This window comes from Equus przewalskii, chromosome 4 (assembly GCF_037783145.1).
Source record: "Equus przewalskii isolate Varuska chromosome 4, EquPr2, whole genome shotgun sequence".
NCBI lineage: Eukaryota > Metazoa > Chordata > Mammalia > Perissodactyla > Equidae > Equus > Equus przewalskii.
The window spans coordinates 52,914,266-52,935,869 of NC_091834.1; the positions used below are offsets into that span (position 1 = coordinate 52,914,266).

General features: G+C 42.5%; 1 protein-coding gene across 6 annotated transcripts; it reads right to left on the minus strand.

Moving 5' to 3' along the window:
- Window positions 1-1,855: 1,855 nt before the first annotated feature.
- On the minus strand, window positions 1,856-20,852 carry SP8 (Sp8 transcription factor). Of its 6 annotated transcripts, none has more exons than XM_070615880.1 (7): window positions 20,715-20,845; window positions 20,005-20,108; window positions 14,913-19,723; window positions 13,593-13,631; window positions 11,594-11,658; window positions 5,504-5,684; window positions 1,856-4,222 (listed from the first exon to the last, which is right to left on the minus strand). In XM_070615880.1, the coding sequence occupies exon 3, from the start codon at window positions 19,688-19,690 to the stop codon at window positions 18,224-18,226; it is 1,467 nt and encodes a 488-aa protein (XP_070471981.1). In that variant the 5' UTR covers window positions 19,691-19,723; window positions 20,005-20,108; window positions 20,715-20,845; the 3' UTR covers window positions 1,856-4,222; window positions 5,504-5,684; window positions 11,594-11,658; window positions 13,593-13,631; window positions 14,913-18,223. The 6 variants fall into 6 exon arrangements, with proteins under 6 accessions (XP_070471981.1, XP_070471979.1, XP_070471978.1 ...); XM_070615878.1 differs by having other exon boundaries at window positions 19,879-20,108; XM_070615877.1 differs by lacking the exon at window positions 20,005-20,108 and having other exon boundaries at window positions 20,715-20,852.
- Window positions 20,853-21,604: the final 752 nt, after the last annotated feature.

Below are 21,604 nucleotides of genomic sequence, written 5' to 3' on the forward strand. Positions count from 1 at the left end.
ATAAAGCCTGCATTACTTTTCTATTGCTGCTGTAACAAATTACCACAAATTTAGTGGATTAAAACAACACAAATTTATTATCTTATAGTTCTGAGGTAAAAAAAATCTAAAAACCAATAATCAATCTTTGTAGGCTCTAGAGACGAATCCATTCCTTGTTCTTTTCCAGCTTCTAGAAGCTGCCCGTTCCTTGGCCTGCATCCCTCTCATCTCTGCTTCCTTCCTCACATCTGTCTCTCTCTGCCTTTCACCTTCCTCTCTTCCTCTTATGAGGACCATTGTGATTTTATTGGGCCCACATAGATAATCCAGGATTATCTTACCTTCTCAAGATTCTTAATCACACCTGCAAAGTCCCTTTTGACATGGAAGGTAGCATATTCACAGGTTCCAGGAATAAGGACAAGGACATGTTTGGGCGGCCATTACTCAGCCTACTACAAAGCATATCTATTTCAACTTTTATTCCATGGAGAAGACAAGACAATTTTTCACAGATTTACACTGAGGAAAAGGTCAAAGAGAACCCTGAAAACATACAGTCCAACATCTTTATATGTTGATGAAAGAGCAAAAAGTCACATATCTTGCCTCCAAGCCCTGTGCTTTTTCCACTGCAACATGCTACCTATCTTCATTGCTAGGGCAGGATTTGGAATGCGTTTGTCTTTTTCTCTTCACTTTTGCTACTGGATTCTGCTATTGCTGCTAATTCCTTTTATCCTGAGACTAGATTTATTAAATAGAAGTTTATACTAAGTTCTACTTTCTTAACATTACTCTCTTTCCACTAAATACGTGCTAACAGGTAAAAATGGTATCTTTAATACTGTGAATATATGAGTTTTTCACACACCTCTGACCCAATACACTTTTGAGTTTTCCTAAAACCGTTTTAAACTACTGCTTCTAACGAGAGCTCACATTTTTTGTGAAATTTTTCACATAGGCATGGGATAAGCACTTTATGTACATTATCTCTTTAGTCCTCACACCAGCTCTTTAAGGACATTTATCTTTATCTCTTTTTAAAGAGAAGAAAACTGAAGCTTAAGGAAATTAAGTAACTTGCTGTGGCTTGGACTCTGAACTCTTAGGTCTAACTCCAGAGCCTACAGTCTCAATCATAGCACCAAGGACTTCTCTCCACAGTTTGTTCAGGAAAATGGCTAATGATTTGAGAGTGCACTCGTTGCTAACTATATCTGGTCAACGTGAGGCTCAAGCCCAAGTTTTGGCAGCAGTTACATGGTCTAATAAAATTAACCAGCCACACCCTAAAAATGCTCTCTACATCTGCACTACTGGAACAAGACTGAATTCAGCCAAAGGTATGACATCTGTTTTTCCTTTAATATTTACTTACATTTATAAGTGTTATGGATTGGGATACTTTTCACATTAACAAAATTGCAGAAATATGAGAATTCCAAGCTGAAAAAATTTCTGAAAGAGGCACACTTCTTAGACAAAAGTATAATATCTGTGATTATAATGTCTATGGAAATACGCTGAAAAGGATCACTAATGTAATTGAGTTTGTTGGGCTTGTTTTCTTAATGATTTATACTTAATTATCAAGGATTTATACTTAATTATCAAGGTTCAGTTTAATCTGACTAAAATGTTTCTCATTTTAAACTGTTTCAGGATATGCTTAATTAGTTTACTGAGATTTCAAAAAGGCAAAAGTTTAGACAATTAGGTGTGAAAAACTATAAATGAATGTAATCACTACTGCATGATTAGACTGAAGGAAATAATGGTGTAGTACACCAACCTGTGTTTTTGTAGATGTAAATGACGGAATACTATTCTTTATAAGCCAAGTAAAATTTGCCATTGAATGGAGATATTTTGTTTGATCATCAACTTTATTATCACAGTAATATAATACATGGCTAAAATACTTTCTGCCCAGTTGAAAGTCAAGAAGAGATTCTAGGAATAGGGTTGAAGTTGTTAAATTACCAGAACATTCTGGAAAATTGTGAAGCAAAAAAGAAAGAGAAAGAAGGAACTAGAGAAAGAATAAAAAAACTATTTGAAAACACTCAAACAATAAAGAATGTAATGTACTCTAGCAATCAGCTTAGGTTTGGAAGGAAAACATATTCCACCATCAAATCCTCAGAAAATCTAAGAAAAGAGGTGCAAATTTAAATTCAAATTCCTAGTCCCATGGCCTCAATTTAGGCAGAATTATACCTTTGCCCTACATTCATTTCATAAATTCCTTTAGTCTCCAGTTTGCTAGAGCTAAGTCCCCTGAGAAGAGGGGTTAATGAGCAACATATTAGACAAAAAGAAGAGACCTGGCTCTCACAGGATGGTATGTACAGGACACCAAAGGAAAGTAGGAGCAAGAGGGCGTCATCGAAAATAAGAGCAAGGTCAACAGGGCTCCCCAGCATGGAGAAAGGAGAAAACCTCCAAAGTAATAAAGAGAAGATAGAAGTCTTTCATTATAAAATGGAGTGTTCCTGGCGTTTGTAGTAGCAATAATAATATCAATAATATAAAATAAGCTAAAACTACTAAAAATAAGTTCACATTCATTGAGCACTTATCTATCAGGCACTGTGATTGAGGCTTATAGGCATTAACTAATCTACAAAAGATACATTCTATTATTATTCAAATTTTACCAAGTGGGAAGACTGAAGCACACAATAGTTAAGGAAGCTTCTTGAGGTCAAACACTAAGGAAGTGTTAGAATGAGTATTCAACCCAGAAAATCCGACTCTATAGCCCACACTCAGCTAAGTCATTGTCCCTCTTAGGTGGACCTGGAAATGGTAAGGTACTTTTGAGTTGTTCATGTAGAAAACAACTTGCTGTTTGCCTCCTCATTACAGTACAAAAATACAAAGCTTCCTGGTTCCTCTTTGGTTAACATTCTGGTGTGAAACTGGATTTTTTCTGCCCACCTACAGTCTGACAAAATTCTGGTACACGACACAATTATAACTTGGAAGGGTTAGAAATACGGCTGCTTCGGCAATAGCACATTTTCACCACAATTCTTCAGTCTTCCCTACCTTCGGATACACACACTCACAGGGAAAGATTAGACGCTGGTATCTACATACATTGTCTCCCATTGTTGAATCATTCCTGCTATCTTTATTTTCAGGGTGTTTATCATAACTCTTTTGTTCCATTTGCAACCCACTTGCGATGCATCATTCCTCTGTTTGGTTAAGATAAAAAGATCTTAATAGCTGTATCATGCAAAAACCAAAACAGATTTACAATGTTGTAACCGATAAAAGGTAGTAACAAATGCATTGAGTAAAGTGTTAGCTAAGGTGGAGTCATCAAAAGTGGTTCAGGTTTGCTTAACAATACTAAGGCTCCTATTCATACAAACGGCTCTCCAAATATTATAAAATAAATACTGCCTCAAGTAATGAAATTGTTTTAAAATTGGGGTGTTTAATGATAGACTATAAAATTCTACACGTTTCTATATTGGCAGAAGGCCTTATGACATTAATGTAGACAAAATTAAAACATTTGGGATAAATTATATCACAAACCTAGCCTATAGGGAACAAGCAAGAGAAGTACAAACATCACAAAATTTTGACCACACACTTCTGAAATGTGTGGGACAACCTTGTGGTTTTTTCTGTTATGTATTTCAAGTTGGTCTTGCAGTAAAAATTGGAATCTTCACAGAAACTCCACAATCTGTCAGACAAGAGTTAACCCATCTTCTTTTCTCCATGTTAATTTTTATCAAGGTAGATTATAAGGCCAAAGACAAAAGACACTATCTTTAATTTACTCAAGTAAAATTCTTCTAAAACATGTAACATTTTAGTGGAGCATACACACCAAGGACTCAATAGCACACCTTCAGCTCTAAATCTAGGGTCCATTTAGAGGCATCAGAGCAGTGCTGAGATGAGCATATTTTTCAGATAAGAGCCATAGGCTGCATGAGAATCTTAAGGGGGTTTGTTAACCAAAAAACAGGTTGAGAAGGATTGTTCCACACAAAATAAAAAACCATCTCCAAAACCAGTTATTTACATACAGAATTCATGGATAAAAGTTGTAAACTGAGCATGGATAGAACAATTAATGAAGTCCTATAGGACTTTTAATTTTAGTTTTAATCTATTTTCTCTGTTGCAGTGTAGTTTTAAAAAGGCATAGGTTCTTGTCTCCATTTTTTTGGTCTTTTTCCAGTTTCAGTGTGTTCAGAATTTCCTGTATATAGTTAAAAAAAGAAAGAGCTGTTACTTTTCTAAGAGTCTATTTACCACCATCAGTGAGCTCTCTTAGTTTGTTATACAAAATAGGATATCTAAGTTTACTTAATAATCAAGTAATTTTATTTAGAGGACAAACTAAATTAATCTCTGTCCCCTTGTAACAACTTTAGATAAAAACAGATTGGGCTTAAACCTGGGTAAATACATATACACTCATAGAGCAAGGTTTAAGTTATTTTAACAAATTTTGAGCATTTTAAAATTATAACACTATAATGCCTACATATTGTTAAATTTTTAATAGTTGATTTTAGAGTCATAAGGGCAGGATGAAGGGGTGATTTTTATTTTTTTCAAGTGATAATTTTTTCCTTCAAGAAAGAACGCAAGAAGTATTTTACTTTTGTTTTACAATTATAAGTAAGTTTCTCAAATTATTACTGTGATTCATGATCATGACCAAGGCTTATTTTTAACCCAAAGTACTGAACCCACGGTGGCCATTCAGTATTTGTTGATTTGATTCTTTAAATTTTTGAACAAAAGCAATTTATCATTTAAAATATCACTGTAAGATAAACTGTTGTCTCTACTACAAGCTGAGGTTATGTTAGAGATATGATGTGTGTCCAATCTACTCACCATCCTCTTCCCTTCCTTCCTCCCAACAACTCAAGAGTTTAAGACTCTTTAGGTTGTATTTAAGTATTTCTTTCAAGTGCTAATAAGTATGTCACCTAGGTATTACAAAACTTCAAGCTTGCTAAAGAATAACTTTTTTAATTACCTAAATTATGTAAGAAACTTTAAAAACGTCTAATTCATTAGTGATTAAGTAGACTGACTTTAGTCTTGCACACTATTTCTCTAATGGCCATAATATATCAAAATTTTAAAACAGATCTTTTTATCCAGTTATAACAGCTGATTCAAATCAGACTCATTCTCTGTGGTGGCAATGAATGAATGAACTCTCTTTAAAAGTCAATTTTGTGGCTTCATACAACGAGCGGCCAAAACATCTAGCTAATTCAGTTAATAAAGTAAACTATAAAAATCTTAAATTTTTTTTTTTTTTTGGTATCCTATCGACTCATTGACGGGATCTTTTTTTACTTGTCAACCAGTTACAACTAACATATTCAATTGAATCTATATTTTAGTACCATGTGACAGTGCAAAACAGTGTCCAATGTTAGTTGGGAAACACTGGTTGTTTTCCCAAAATTCTTTTGTAAAATGAAAGCATAAGTAAGGTTCCATTCTGCCCGCTTACCGTAATTAATCTAGTACTAATAAGAAGAAACCGATTTTCAGGTCCTAGTTTAAGGGAGCTGTATGGTACAAAGACTTGAAGGGAGTTTCTGCTTCCAGAGTCAGCACTTTCTTCCTCAGAATGTTCTCCATTGGCCCAGATCATCTGCTTCATTTTGCGATCAAGTGGAATCAAGTGCAATCTGGACTCTCATTCAGAAAACGGTATAACCATGGAAGGACAATTCACAAAAGAGGAAATAAATATGGCAAACATATGGAAAAAAAGTTTAAGAATCTGAACTTTGCAACTTAAAGCAATAATGAGATTCATTTCTTCCTTATTAAATGAACAAAGATTGAGAATTCAGTGCACTTAAGGCTGGTTCTCTCAACTGCTGTTTTGTAGAACATAAACTGCTATATACTACCGGGACAGTAATCTGATAATCTCTATCTAGAGCCTTTAAAGTGTTCTTATCCCTCAAGAATTCCTTTCTCTTCTAGTATCCTAAGGAAATAACCAGAAATTAGAACAAAAAGTCATCTGTGAGGATGTTCAATCATTTGGAAACAACTAAATGCCCAGTATTAGGGAAATAGGTAAAATTTTTATATATGAGTTCCATACACCAGTTTATAACAATTTAAAATTATGTTTGTAGAGAATTTTTAATAGTAAGGGAAATTTGTTTTAATATTAATGGGAGAAAAAAGGCAGGTTACACTCTTGTACGTCTATGTAAGAAAAAAATCACATAGAAAAAAGATTGTAAGACATAATTGTATCTCAGAATTAGAGTTAAAGTAATTTGTTTCCTCTGCTTCTTCACAATTTCTTGTCCTTTCTAGAATATCTTCAGTGAACATCTAATTGTCTCTGAAAAATCAAGTTTAAAACTTCTATTGAAATGGAAAGTCTTGGGGAAAGAAAAAGAGTAGGGCAGTTTGTAGGAACCTGTTTACAATTTAATTTTCCAAGGAGTGCTACCACTAAGTCAGACTCCAAAATAAATTTTCCAAACTTCCCACTCACCAGTTTCTTCTGAACCCCCACAGTAATAGCTGAATTGCCTGATGAAAGCAGACTCTATGGGGTGGCTACCTTTTAAACTGGGTCCTTGATAAATTCCCTGTTTATGATAAAAGATTGCCGGTATTGTTCTTAATGATTTATCTGATTGGCATACATGGCCTGTTAATATTGTTTTTATTTACTGTTTGAGCTGTGTGAAGGCAAGATGGATAAACCTTGGGTGCCAGGTTCATTCTCTCCCTTACCCCTTATTAGCATATATTGTGTATAAGCTACACAGAATTTAACTCATTATTTCTGGGGATAATCACAAACAGTAATTACGAAGAGAGAGGAAATTGTTAGAAAAATTAAATTAATAGCATAAATGAACCACAAGAAAGAAAACTGTTACAGTAAGACAATGGATTGCTTGTTGAGAAAATGTCATGAATAAATAGTGGATAGTACTTCTATTTCTTATAGCAGTACTTCCATAGAATGAAAAACAAACTCTTCTGGGGTAGAGAACTTTAACTTCTGATTATTTAATTATAATTTCAGAAATACCTACCAAGTAAATTTTATATGCATTACTGCTGCTACACTTACACATGACTTCTAGAAATACAGAAATCCATGTGTGTCCAGTTTAAGAGCCCTTAAACTGGGGGATGGGTGTAAAGTTCCAGAGGAATGGAATTCACAGGAGCAAAACTTCAGTATAGAGTCTCTACTGTGTGAATCTAATGAATAGAAATTAGGGTGGTTTTTTTTTTAGGATACCTCTTTTTTTTACAGCATTAATACTAGAAAGAAGTGTGGAGATGCTGACCAGCAAACATCAGCATAATATTACTTTCTTAAAAGCTAGGTAAATGCAGTTTCTTAGTAGGGCAGAGTGGTACTAGTATTCCAAATGTGTAAGGATAGCCCAGAACGAAGCCAAAGGAGCTGAAAAATAAATACAAAAGAGTAATAAGAAAATCAATTTTATATTTTCACTTTGCAGGTACCATGTAAATCCTAACGTAATTATGGCCTGCATTTCCCTTTTAAAATAGCACAGAATGTTACTCTTAGCATTTTTGTGAAAAGGTACGAATTACTTTGTTTTTATAATGCCTTTTTTTAGCTTTGTCTGTACTGATACATGAATTTCATTTGAAAAATGAAAAATCAGGATAGCCAAATTTGAATTTCAAAAAAAACCCCAACAAATCATGTTTGGTATAAGTTATGTCCCAATTATTGCATAGGGCATACTTATACTAAAAAATTGTTTATTTATCTAAAATTGAAATTTGTGTATCCTGTATTTTATCTGGCAACCCTACATAGAGTGAAAAATACATTCTAAATAAAGAATAGTTTCCTTTTTTATGAAACTCCTTATAATCTTACTTAAACAAAACAACCATTCAAATTCAAAATTTCATCTGATGTTTCCATACATGAAATAAAAATGAAAACTGAACTGAGTATGTTTTCTTAGATTTTTAATTAACTACGAAAGAAATAAAAGCTTTTCATTCTAAGAAACTATGTTTTAAATACATCCCTGAGGAATAGCTTTTTTACATAACTTACTAATTTAGTACATCGGCTCTGCATAGGCAAGCTGACAGTAAGAAGCTGACCAAAAACAGGTCAGCAATTTTCTAAGCTACAACATTTATTGCCTTGAATTCTTTATTTAAAAATATCGGGGCAGCCCCGTGGCTAAGTGGTTAAGTTTGCGTGCTCTGCTTCGGTGGCCCGTGGTTTCGCCAGTTCGCATCCTGGTCTCAGACATGGCACCTCTCATTAGGCCACGGTGAGGCGGCGTCCCACATGCCACAACTAGAAGGACCCACAACTAAAATATACAACTATGCACTGGGGGGATCTGGGGAGTAAAAAAGCAGGAAAAGAAAAAAAAGGATTGGCAACAGTTGTTAGCTCAGGTGCCAATCTTTAAAAAAATAAAACAAAAATAAAAATAAAATAAAAATAAAAATAAAATAAAATAAATAAAAATATCATATACCAATATTGATTTCTTAGGTTTGACAAATATAGCATCATAATATAAGATGTTAGCAATAGGGAAAACTACTGGAACTCACTGTACTATTTTTACAACTTTTCTGTAAATCTAAAATCATTCCAAAATGAGAAGTTTACTTTAAAAATGAAGTAAAAAAAACTCTGCTACCGCTTTTGAAGTATAAAATAATAAAAGTAGCTCCAAAACCACTTCACAGACATGAATACCATTTCTCAACAACAGGGCTCACTATTATACCCCTCTTTTGAAACTAAAATTTTCTCTGCAAAACAAGTGGGATTTTAGGAATGGAACACTTCACTGATGCTGATTTTCCCGGGTATACATATCAAAACATTCAAGTGAACATGTCACTAACCAAAGTATGTTCACATTTAATAATTATACCATATACTAAATAAATTATATCATATGCTTTCTACAAAGTATGCAACTGAAGAATATATAATGTTCTGTTGCCAAAGTATTTACAAAGTTGAAACTGCTCTCTACTCATTACTATTACAACATTTAATTGTGATAATAAACTAAAATATATCACTATTGAGGGCATAGGAAATATATGTGCCCCTTACTAGAACTTAACCACCGCAATTGTAAATCAAATAGTTATTTATTGGGAGAAAGAGCAAAATTTAGTTTGCCTCAAAGACTACTGAACTGTCACCTACAAGAACTTTATTTTCTTAAAGTTTTGGGAGAAATATAATTTAATATAAAAATGCTTATTTTTCCCTAGAGATTTCATATATCTATAGACAAATTCTGTTAAAAGGTATATAGAATTTGATAATATTTTTAAAACATCACTAAATCAATGTGAATATCTTTCATATACATTTCCACCTGCCACTAGGTTCCCTCTCCCTTTAAAAGGCCATTGTTTGTTAAATTGAAAGAGGAAAGAAACTGCATATGCAAAAAAAAAAAAAAAAAACAGCTAAAATAAGGGATAGGCATGTAAGAGAGAAATGAGGCACTGATCGGTGTAGAAGAATGAACACAAAACTTCCTGAAATGATGGGAAACCTGATGATAGGGTATGCGCATAATTAGAAACATTAAATTGGGTGCAAAATTGGGCAGTACAAATCCTTTATTATCCGTTGAACTAGACAATCACCTGAATTCTAAGGAGGAAGGTAGCACCTACTTTCTTTCTTCTATTTCAGTGCTTAAAATGGAATGGCTAAAAAACTTAAAGCTGAGAGGATCAGTTCCCTCAAAGATGTAAAGATAACTCTAGGTGAATTATTGAGGGGTTTTTTCCAACATTCACGTAAAGTACAGGGTGAAATGAGCATAGTGTAAATCAGCTCATTGTTTGGGTCCTTTCAAATTAGTTGCCAAGAGAGAAGTGAAAACTTGATAAGCAGGCTCCAGTTTCTATGTATTGATTTAGAAATCTTAAAGCTTGTGGGAGCTCAATTTATTTAAAGGAAGAAAAGTAAACAAGGAAAATGCTTTGCAATGAAACTCTGATGTGAATGGGGTAAAAAGGATTTTCTTTAAAAAACAAAACAATAAAGAGTTCCATTGTGCTTTTAAATTACAAATTTAGATTTCTTTGATTTAGGTTAAGAGTCTGATATCCTTTTGAGTATCAAAATGTCATGACTCATTTAAATATTCAAACTGTTGATGCCGTTGCTTATCTATCTTCGGGGAAAATTAAATGTAAAGTCAGAATTTTCCTTTACTGAACAGTGCATTTCTGAACAGCAAATCAGGTAGGTTCAAAACACTGATTTTGGCAGCTCCAGGTCTTGACTTTTTTCTCAGGAATCAAGCAAAAAAGCACTAATTCACCAAAATAAAGGAAGAGAGGTGCCAGGACTAAGTCCAGGCATTTGGAGGCAAATCCCAGGTGACTCATCTGCCTTTTTCCAGGAAAATTCAGTCCCAGCTTTCATCAACGTGTACTTTATCTTGATAAGAATGCATACTTAATCATCAAAGCAAATATTTTTTAATCCTCAAACATAAGAGCCTTCGGTAGAGACTTTAAAAATATTTTTAAACCACAAATAAAACTTAAGTGAAAAAAGTGACGACAAACTGCTTTGTAGGGGCGGGATGAAAGCAGGATGAGAGCAGCGAAGGACCAGATCATCTGCGCCGAGATTGAAAGACACTTGTAGCTCACTTGCGAAGCTTCATTTAGCATTGAGCTACAGGGGAAATTCTGTTCCTGTGACCGCACAGTGGGAATTCCCACTCCAACAACCCATGAAATGTTACTGCATAATTATTCACCTTCTGAGGCCCATTAGAACTTATCAGCAGAGAAAGAAATTTAATTTAAACTCACCCCTCTGTGCTAAAGAATGACTGGGACATGAGATCAAAGCACGAAGCTCTGTCCTCCAGTGGTTTGCAACACCTAGGCACAATAGGGTGAGAGAACGCGGCATTCCAGCGCTTCCTGGCTTTCCGGATCCCGGCGAGAGGACTGGGGGCGGGGGCTCACGTCACTGACTGGTTTGAGGGAGGAGGGTGGTGGCGGCTCCAGAGGTGAACGTGTCAAGTATATCCTGGAGCTCCGGACGGCCAGATTACTTCTACTGGTGGCTGCAGGGGCTTGACAGGCTAGGCCCTCCCCAGATAGGCCGTTCCTCTGCCTTCCCCATGCGGGGATACGGGTCAGTGGAGTCCGTGGATTTAACCACAGGCGGGACGTGCCTGGAGTAGTGTCACGGGCAGGTGTGCAGCTCTGAGAACTCCCTGGATATAAGTGCTAAGGAAGACATTTATGCTGGAGCCTCATCGCAGGGTGCGTTAAACGCACGTAGATGGTGCATACAGAGTCTAATCACTGGCATACCTCGAGAGTATAAAGCGGAACCCATGCATCCAAACCTGCGTGATGAGCTTCCAGTACAAGAGGGCCTAAGTCTTAGGGGCGCCTAAGAGAGTTAGGGGCGGCGGAGAGCTGCACCAGGAGCCTCTCCTCTCCTCCGGCCGCCTAGGGAGCGGCGGGTACATCTCCAAGTAAGGACCTTTAAGGGAGTGTGGCGCTCTTTTCCGATGGGTTGATCCATCCTTACCTCCTTTCAGATGTCACCATAATATTGGACCTGGCGAATGTTGCTAGCGCTCCCCAAATATCCAGCTGCCCATAGGGTCGAGATGCAAGGAGGGAGAGGAAGAAAGAACAAGAGAGGTTGTTGGGTTTTGGGTACAACGCGGTAAAGAAAAGTTGAGTTCTGTTCAACAAGTACAGTGATTATATATCTATATCTATCTGTAAAATGCTCCCCTAGGTAGTCACCGAGATGCTAAACTGTTCTTTGATTCCTGAAATCAAAAAGGGCTAAGAGTTGTCACAGCAAATCAGACTTAATTTTGCTTCCTTTATCATAATAGTGTGGGAAAAGGTGCGCAAGTTCCTTCATTCAAGTCTGGCAAATCCATAGTAAAATGACAAGATTAAAACTTCCCGCCGATGGAGAACGCTGCGCTTCGTCGAACCCCTGTGGGGAGAGGTGGTGGGTGCGAGTGACCGCGGCAGTTAGGCCAAGAAAAGAGCACAGGAGGTGAAGGAGGACAGGCAGCTGTCGCGAAGGCCAAGAGAGAAATCCAAACAAGCTTGGGAAGAACGACCTTGGTCCGTCCACGCCGAGACCGGCCTGGCGGCCCCAGCAGGACGCAAGGCAGGGTGTGCCACATCGGCTCGGGGGGACAGAGACCCCAAGGTCCAGGTGCTCGGGTGGCCAAGGGTAGCGGGAGGATGCTGGGATTTGGAGAGAAAGGGAAGGAATCGCCCACCCCGTCCCGCTCGAGGGTCTTTTGAAAGCCAGGAGGCAAGCGCGGAGGAGGCTCACGTAGGCGACTCCCACGGTGGGTTCGCCCAGGGCCGGAGGGGCCGGGAAGCGCCGGCCGGGTCCGGCGGCATAGTCGGCGCCGGGCGCGCTGCAGAGCGGGCGCGGGGCACAGGGTGGCGCTCGCCGTCCGCGCAGCCGGTGGAGGCGGCCGCGGCGCCTTTGTGTGCGCGGGCGCGGCGCGGGGCGGCTCGGGCGGCAGCCCAGGGCGGACAGTGGGCGGGGGCCGGGGCTCGCGGGGAGACACCAGGCTGCAGCCCCGCCCCTCGCAGCACCCCGCGGGCGGACACTGCGGCTAGTCCTCTCGGAACTCGGCCGGGAGGGTCTCGGGGCTCTTTCTGAGAGCAGCCAGCATGTCGAGGAGCGGGGACAGAAAAGAAGAGGTCGCGTTTTGAAAGGCTGGGAAATTCTCCCAATCTTAAAACTTCCCCCTGAATTCGCTGGAAAAGAATAAGGGAAACTTTGGGCAGCCCAGACCTCAGCCTAGAGCCCTGCTAGAGAAGCAGAGGGCGCCTGAGAAGTAAAGTTAGGGGTGGGCTTGAAAGAAGCCCCAGTGGATGGTCTGGAAAGAATGGCCTCAGAAGAGCGAAAAGCGGCAGCTTTGAGCGGGCGCTTTAGTTGTGGTTCGCAATCACCCCCGAGCTCTTCTCCCTGTCCCTAGACCTCTGGAAGCCCCTACTGTCGTTAGGAACCAAAGCAAAATGTATAAGGCTGCTCCCTCATCGCCAGGAGACGCCGCAGAAAATTAAATTAAATTAAACATGCGCCCAGGGACCAAAGAAAATAGATCCCCCCGCCCCGCCCCCAACAGCAAATCAACACCTCTGCGCCCCGGGAGTGCAGCGAACGTAAAAGGGATGTCCACTGACGCGCGTCCCCTTAAACCGCGGCGGCTGGAGCCCGGGATAGCAAGGAATTACCGGCTTTCCTTTAATCCGGAAGCAGGGAATAAATAGGGCGAAAATTCTGAATCTTACTCTTTAAACAACAGCAACAATTGTATATCCAGCAAAGTCTTCAAAACACGCCACCCAGAACGACAGTCCTAACTTAAAAATGAGTACAGCATTACTCTACACTTCACTCCTTTTGATTCCTTACTTAACACGATTTTCTTTAAATAGTGATAGAATTAGTCTGCTGGGCTATTTTTCAAAGAAAGAAAGAAAAGCAGAGAACTGTAGAAACCATGTATTTTAAAAGAGAGAAAGAGCCTTGATCATACCTGAGTTTTTCTTGGAGGTGTAGGGAGAAATAATAATGCCTGTTTGGACAGAAGCAGCAAAAAATCAGCAGTAAAATTAAAATCCAGTTTATTCAAAATATCTGCATCAAATCAATCCCTCTTTGAGGTTATTTGAATGAAAAATGGAGCAAAATGTATAACTTCTTTCATTTTAATATTTACCTCTACTATCTTAGGCAACCAGAGAATAATCAAATCCATACTTTTTTTCTCTAAAGTTCCTCCCCTAATTTACCGCCTAAAAGATCATCTGACCTTTGAGTTAATCCTCCAAAATAAAATATTTATTTTAAAGAAATTCCTCCACAGGCCTTTGTAACATTTCGTTCAATAATCTCACCAAACGATCCTCAGGGAGATGAAAATGTTGATGGCAGGATTATCGATCCGCCCACTCAGGAGTCCAGTCTCACGGCTTGCTTGTCTTTAATTTTTCATTTCAGCATTTTCTCCCCAAAGGAAGCCCAGTTGAGAATTATACCAAGACTGGGATAAGAGGAGAGTGGACGGAAGGCAAACCCTTCCAGAAACTTTTTCCAAGATCAGTTGAGATAGAAGAGTAACTCATCACATTTACTTACCTTAAGTTTCTAGCATAAAATATTTTAGTTGATAGTCCAACCTCAACAAATCACAGTCGTGTCCTTAGATGAAAGAGATTGTCCAAAAAGACAGAAGTTGAACCAGAAAAGGAGAAAGCAGGACAGAGAAGAAACACTCAAGTTTGGGGAAGAAAGGAGGCAGGTCAACAGAAAGACTGGACTGAGCCGCAGCCCTATTCTCATCTCTGGAGGGTGGACTGATATATGCTGGCCTGACCTCTGGGTCAACAACTAGTTTAACTCTACCTTGATCTGCAAGACCGGAAGCTGGGCCCTTGGTTCAACATGAGACTCAGCTTTTGGCTTCTTTTGAGTGAGTCTCCAGGCACTGGTAAGAGGTGCTTTATCACAGACAAAGCAGGGAGAAATCACAATTTGGCACCCTATCCTCTGTCCTCCGAAAAGAGGATGTTCCTCCTCAAAAGGGAACCCTGCAGAAAATGAATCTAGAAATACTGCTCAATAACCATCAAAACAAAATAAACCAAAGCTAGAAGGGGCAGGAGGAGCCGAAGGAAGAAAGTGAAAGTTTGCGCATCTATACTACAGTAAAAACATCTATCCCCCCTTCAACCACCCCAAAGAAATCTTCTTCCAGACAATATCCCTCCTTGTCATCATCCACCTCTTAAATCAAGTGTGATTCTGTATGTAACGCAACTGATATCATAAATGTACCAAGCCGCTTTCCTCTTACCTGCCACTACATTTAACTCCTTCAGAACCATTTTCTCCGAATCCCTCAGCACTGCAACTTTCAATAAAAAGGAACAACACTTAAACTGTGTTCTGCGTGTTATTCCTAGGAAGAAAGTGATAGAAAGAGACTATTTTACTTTTTAAACCATTATTTAGAGCTACAGTATACCAAAGAATCAGAGTTACCTTGCTTGCCTAAAACCATAAGGACTGGTGATCTCAAATATCTGCATAGACAGCAGGATGGAGGCAGTCTGCTACGTGGGCACAAACCGCACTATTGTGAGACATTTTATCCCTAATTGGTTTTTTCCTCTGAATTTACAAACTTCATGGCACTCTGTATTTTCACTTGTTTCTGTGGATAATAATGACTTTATATAAATTTTAATAAAAAATTTTCAGTTCAAGACGTACACCAAGACTGAACTTGGGGTGAGGAGAAAGCAAACGGAAAGAAAGAAGCTAAACTTATAAGAATCTGAACACACTAACTTTTTATTCAATTTGATCCAAAATAATAATATTAATCTAATAGTGAAATAGTTTGATATAACAGCAATCAACATTTAAAGTATTTCATGTTTCAAAGTATGGCTCAAGGAACACTCATTGCTTAAATGCACTTAGACATAACAAGACAATATTTTTTTATTGGCATCATTGACACCTATGAACAATAGCCTAGTAAATAGATTAAGGTTTAACCTTCCTCTTCTTTGGTGGCTGTTTAGAAACTTTAAAAGGACAGATAACTCATTTCAACAGGAATCTACTACTGATATTTACCTCTACATAATCTTTAGCTAAGACATGGAATGCTAAAAACAAGCTTTTGTTAGCTTGACCTCCTCCACCTCCTAACAACAAAAGTTATCCCCAAACCCATGTTTTTATTTTAGATGTATTGATGTTCCAATGTAAGGCTTGGCCTTTTAAATACCAAATGCAATCAATGGCCAACAACCTGACTCCTTCTAGAGAGTGAGAAGGAAGCAGAACAGGGAAGTTTCTTTGAATTGTTCGGTGACTTAGAACAAATTTTAAGAGGTCAGTAAATCCTGATGCTTTGAGCTAAATCTACTGGTAAATAATTAATTACATTTCTTAGACACTATAATCTTTATCTTGGTAAATAGAAAACATAGCTTCGCCAAATAGATGATTCCATCTAAGTAATATCTTAAAGGCAATTTTAAATATTACCACAAGAACAGGGTTAAATTTTGTTTAAATTAGACATTTAACTGAAGATAAAATGCAAATGTCCATAGTTTAAAAAGGGGAAAAAAAACCCAAATTAACTGGCCTAGTCTTTTATCTGAGTTTATTAATACCATTTAAAATATTACAAATAAATCAATTACATTTCATGCATTTAAAATGCAAGTCTAAAATGTTCCAGAGAAAGGCTTTTCATTTCAATGTGAAATATCCAAATTATTTCAACATTACAATGAACAATTAGTTTGCAGAATCTGCAAACGTTTAAATGTAGTGTCAGGAGTGTTTATTAACAGTTAACAATATTACCTTCAGGAAATACACAAAGGCCGAAGTTAGTTGAGTTTCACTTGGACAATTTATTTAATACATGGGCTTTGGCAGACCCAGTTATTATGAAATATAGGAGAACTCTCACTTTAACTATGCCTGAACTGCCAGCAAATGCAAATAAGTACATGCTCCATTAAATTAAATGTCATCCCACATTTATCAAATATTGTCTTAGTTACAGTTTGATACCTATCTAAATTCATATTCGAGCAAAACTAGGCCCCGAAAGTGCGTTTGTGGCTCTGCACCTCCAGAAGTGAGTTCAAAAAACCTGCAGCTCATCAGAACTGCAACAATAACTCTTAATATTTTCTTGTGATCAAAAAAAAAATCAAGTTTACTTCAATATATTTTCAAATATTTACTGAAAGTAATGTACAAGAAAAATACTATACAAAATCGTCTCCTGGACAACTGCACCTCACACCCATACACTGGTGGAGTTATAGTTAATTGGTAACTAATCTAGAACGATTCTCCAGTTGTACAAACCATTAGGTTCAGATATATTTTACAAAGTGTTTTTTTTTTTCCTATTTTCCCTCTTTTGGCATTTAAACTACAGCCTCGTCTGAAATAAACGATAGCTTCTTCATTTGTTTAGAAGTTTAAATCACACACAAAAAAAGTTTAACCCTAAGAATCTTCAATGAATTGCGAGAATTTACAGATGGGTACTATACAAATTGACGGCTGAACTAGCAAAAAATGATTGGGAGATTATGCTCGGGAGTGGTGAAAACGAGGTAGAAAAGGACAAACACGGTGATAGTTAATCTGGTCTCACCGGAAAGGGGTATTTTTGCATAAGAAAAAGACACCTACCCTCACTCCCACCCCCACCCCATAAGTTAAGTTAATGCGATCAAAATAACTTTGGGATCAATATTAGCACAGTTTCTAGAGAAAGACTTGCTCACTGCTAGAGGAAAAACTATCTAGAAGGGAAACCATGTGGAAGGATGCCGAGCTTTTTTCTTTAGTTAAAAAAAAAAGTTATAAAGATGAAAGAAGGCTGCTGCAGCGATTCGCCAAGACTGCCCTTAGCTGAAACTTGCATCGGTTCCACCTCAGGGAACAAAGAAAAAGAGGCAGAGCTGACGTTGGGAGAGCCAAACTCTGCAAACCCCGGGTCTCGGCGCCGCCGCAGGGGCATCCCCCGAGAGCTCCGACGGCTCTGCACAGGGCGAGCGGCCGCGCGCAGCGGCAGGGCAGGGCTCTCCGAAGCCCAGACGCCCAAGACTGCGGTTCTGGAACCAAGTCCGCAGCTGCCCAGTGGGGATGCCCCTGCCCGGGCCTCCTGCCTCGCACTTCCCACGGCGCGGCTCAACCTTGCTCAGCCGAGTTGCTCCCGCCCGTGCGGAGGCCTCCGGTCTCCCAGGCACTGGACTCGAACAGCTCTACCTCCAGCGGCCGCTTCCCTCTAAAAGATATGCCCGTCACAACCTAGAGATGGCGGAGGGAGGACCCAAGGGAAAGGACGAGAATTACAGGCCCGGGGCGGCGCCGGTTCTGGCTGCACTGACTCCGACAGTGTTACCGGGTGGAGAGGGAAAGCCAGGACCCAGGAGAGCAATGCGTGTTACATGTCCATACCCCCTTTACAAAGTTATGTCACAAAGGGAGTTAAAAGAGAGGGACAGAGACAGAAAGAGACGACAGCGCGAGCAGGGTGCAGTGGAGAGGCTGGAGCGGAGGCCAGGACAGACAGGGGCGCGAGGGGTCGGGGAGGGGGCAGGCGCGGGGTGCGCATCACTCGAGGCCGTTGCGGTGCCCGGGCTCCGGGGGCTGCAGAAGCTCAGGGGAGTGGCAGGGCGGGCTGCCGGCGGCGCTGTGCTCGCTGTCGGTGTCGCTGCCCTTCTTGCCGCCGCTGCCCGAGCCCGCTGAGCTGCCGCCGCCGCCGCTGTGTGTCTTCACATGCTTGCTGAGATGGTCGCTGCGCATGAAGCGCTTGTTGCAGACGGGGCAGGCGAAACGCTTCTCGCCCGTGTGGGTCCGCAGGTGCCGCTGCAGCTCGTCGGAGCGCGTGAAGCGCTTGCCGCAGAAGAGCCAGTTGCACACGAAGGGCCGCTCGCCCGTGTGCCAGCGCAGGTGCGCCTTGAGGTGCGATGTCTTGCCGTACACCTTGCCGCAGCCCGGGATGTGGCAGCTGTGCAGGCCCTTGCGCCGCAGGCTCGCCCCGGCCGGGCCCAGGCGCTCCGCCTCCTGGCAGTTGGGGCAGTCGCAGGTGGCGCGGCCCGAGTAGCGGCGGGCGGAGGAGCGCGGGGAGCCCCCCAGCGGCGCCGACGGCCCCGCGCTCAGCATGGAGCCCCCAGCGCCGGCCAGCGGCGACGGGGCCGAGTCCGGGTAGGAGCCGGGCAGCACCGGCTTGAAGCCGTCCATCAGGTGCTGCCCAGCGGGGCTGAGCAGGTGCGAGGAGGCGCCGCTGCTGAAGGCTGAGTGGCTCAGGCCCGAGTAATCCGAGTTGTAACCTCCGAGCGGCGAGTGCAGCGAGGTCTGGAGCCCCCCGGCGGCAGGGTGCAGCGAGCCGGGCAGCGCGGCCGCGCCGTTCGGGTTCTGCACGTCGATCCAGCCGGCGCCCACGTCCCACCAGCTGGAGGCGCCGGCCGAGCCCACGTCGCCGGCGGCGCCCAGGCCCGGGTGCGAGGGCTTGAACCACGACTCGTACGGGTGCGCCATGCCCACGCGCGGGTAGATGCCCTGCAGCCCGTCCACCGAGGTGTGCACCTTGGAGATGAACACCGGCTGGTGGGAGCCGTCCTGCGAGTGCGCCGAAGAGCCGCCGCCGCCGCCGCCGCCGCCGCCGCCGCTGCCCCCCGATACGCCAGGGGCCTGGAACACCGAGTAGTCGTTTGCGAAGGGCGAGCTGGAGGCGGCGGCGGCGGCGGCCGCGGCGGCGGCGGCGGCGCTGCTGGAGGTCAGGGAGAAGGCGCTGGAGCCCGGCGAGCCGCCGCAGCTGAACGAGTCGGACACCAGGGCTGCGGCGGCCGCCGCAGCCGCCGCGGCCGCCGCGGCCGCCGAGGACGAGCCGCCGTTCCTGGAGGCCCCCGACACGCCGAAGCTTGAGAGACTGGAACCCACTACGTTGCAGCTGCCAGAGGAGGACGACGAGGAACGTTTCCAGGGGTGGAAGCCTTTACCGAAGGAAGAAGAGCTGTCGGAGAGGGAGGAGGGAGACGGGCTGGGGCTGCCGATCTTATTACAGGTAGCAGCAAGCATGGCCAGAGGAGTCGATCCCAACCTCGGTTCTTCCTGCGAGAAGGAGGAAAGGAGAAGGGGTGGGGGAGGGGACGTGGGCAAAGGGCCGGTGGGGGAGGGAGGAAAGAAATGTGCATCAGTTCTCCGGTAGCCTCCAAAACGCCCCACTGCACCCCATCTCTCGCTGCGGCGCACCGCCACCAACTCACCTGGCTCCCCCAATAGCCCCGGCGCCCAGCTGCTTCCTACTCTACGAGAGGGGACAAGTTTGGCTGCCGGCGTCAGATTCGGGAGCAAAGCGCCATGCTCAAGAAGACTTTGACAAGTATTCTCACCTAAAACAACACTCTCGTGCACACAAGGCCCCGGGCACTTCGAAACAAACAAGCAAGCAAAAAGTCCAGATTGGGGAGGAAGGAAGTTTCCTTTGCCGAGAAGCCTGGGGAAAAACCATTGGATTGCTTTTAAGAGCGCTTCCCCTGTAATCCAGAGAGAGCTTTGAAAATCCTGTTCCGGTTCCCCGGATCCCCATCCTGGGTTGTTTCTCCCAGGCCAAAAGAGGTCAAACTATAGGGCTCGCTCGCTCTTCCTGCTTTTCTTTTAATTTTCTTTTAAAAAAAAAAAATCTACGCTAGTTAAAAACGAGACGGGTTCAACGTACCTGCAAGACAAGGCGGGCTGCGGAATATTTTTAAGGGGAAGAGGGAAAATCTGCAGTTTGCCCAGGAGAAAAAACTTGTTCTCTTTACCCCGAAATCGTCGCATGTAAAATGGGCTGGGCGCTCCCGGCCACGGAGTGGCCGGGCGTTGCGAGGTGGCTTGCCTAAATGCCCTTCGAACCTTTTCCTGCGCTGAAAAAAGTGACTCTGCCCCCCTCTCCCCCTCTTTCTTTTCTCCAAACTCACTTGTATTTAAAGGAAAAAAAAAAAAAAAAGCTCTCAATAGAGACTGATAGCCCGTGGCCTGGCCGGGGCGACTTTAACCCCCTCCGATCGGCAATAAAAGGAAACTAATTAAACCAGCAAGAGAAAATCCTGAGACTCACCCCTAGAAGTGAAGTTGCCATCACACAAAAGTGCCCTCCTCCTCTCAGAGGATCTTTTTTATATTGATAAATCAGAGGCAGTGTTTTTTTTAGAGGTGTGCAATACAATGATCAGTTCCGCCCATTCCACCACAATTGTAGCTCCCTCTCCGGCTTTGAAGTGCCGCGGAGGCGCCGCCAGCCAATCTGCGGCCTCGCCGGGCCGCGCCGCGCGCGCGCCGTGAGGTCATCGGCGCCGCCGCCGGCCGCCGCGGGGGCCCGGGAGCGGCGGCGGGAGGGGCGCGGGCGACCGTGTGTGTTACAAAGCGGGCGTGTGAGTGTGTAACATTGTAACTGTGTGCGTGTGACCAAGCCGAGAAGGAGAAGACAGTGCAGACTCGGGGGGAGGGGGGTGTGAGTGTGGCGGTACCACAGTCCCAGGGCGGTGAAGTGCGGGGGAGGGGAGGGACAGTGCAGAGAAGAGAGAGGATGGGTGGGTGACAATATAACTGCGTGCGTGACAAAGGGGGTAGAGGGACAGATCAGTGAAGTGTTGAGGGGAAGGGTGTGAGTGAACTGTAGTGTAACTGAGTGACAAACCTACAGACCTCGGGAGGGAAGAGGGACAGTGTGGTAGAATGTGTGTTGGGGGAGGTGGTGTGTGAGTGTGTTTGGTGTGGGGGGAGAAGGAGGAATGTGAATAGGTGTGTGTGTGCGACAGAGGAGGGAGGGTGGATGAGCGTGTGTGCACTTGAGGTGGGAGAGAGGAAGGCTGTGTGAATGTGTGTGTGTTTGTGAGAAAGAGAAGGGGGTTGTGTGTGCGTGTGTGCAACAAAGCTGGGGGTGGAGAATAGCAACAGTGCAGTAAACTGTAAGTACGTAAGAGAGATTGGCGATTTGAAGAGTGAAAC

Bases quoted from the DNA above. Each gene is read 5' to 3' on its own strand.
- SP8 (XM_070615877.1), bottom strand. From the start codon at position 20,735: ATGGCAACTTCACTTCTAGGG. The intron at 19,724-20,714 runs GTGAGTCTCAGG...TCCTTCTCGCAG, and splicing joins TGGCAACTTCACTTCTAGGG to GAAGAACCGAGGTTGGGATC.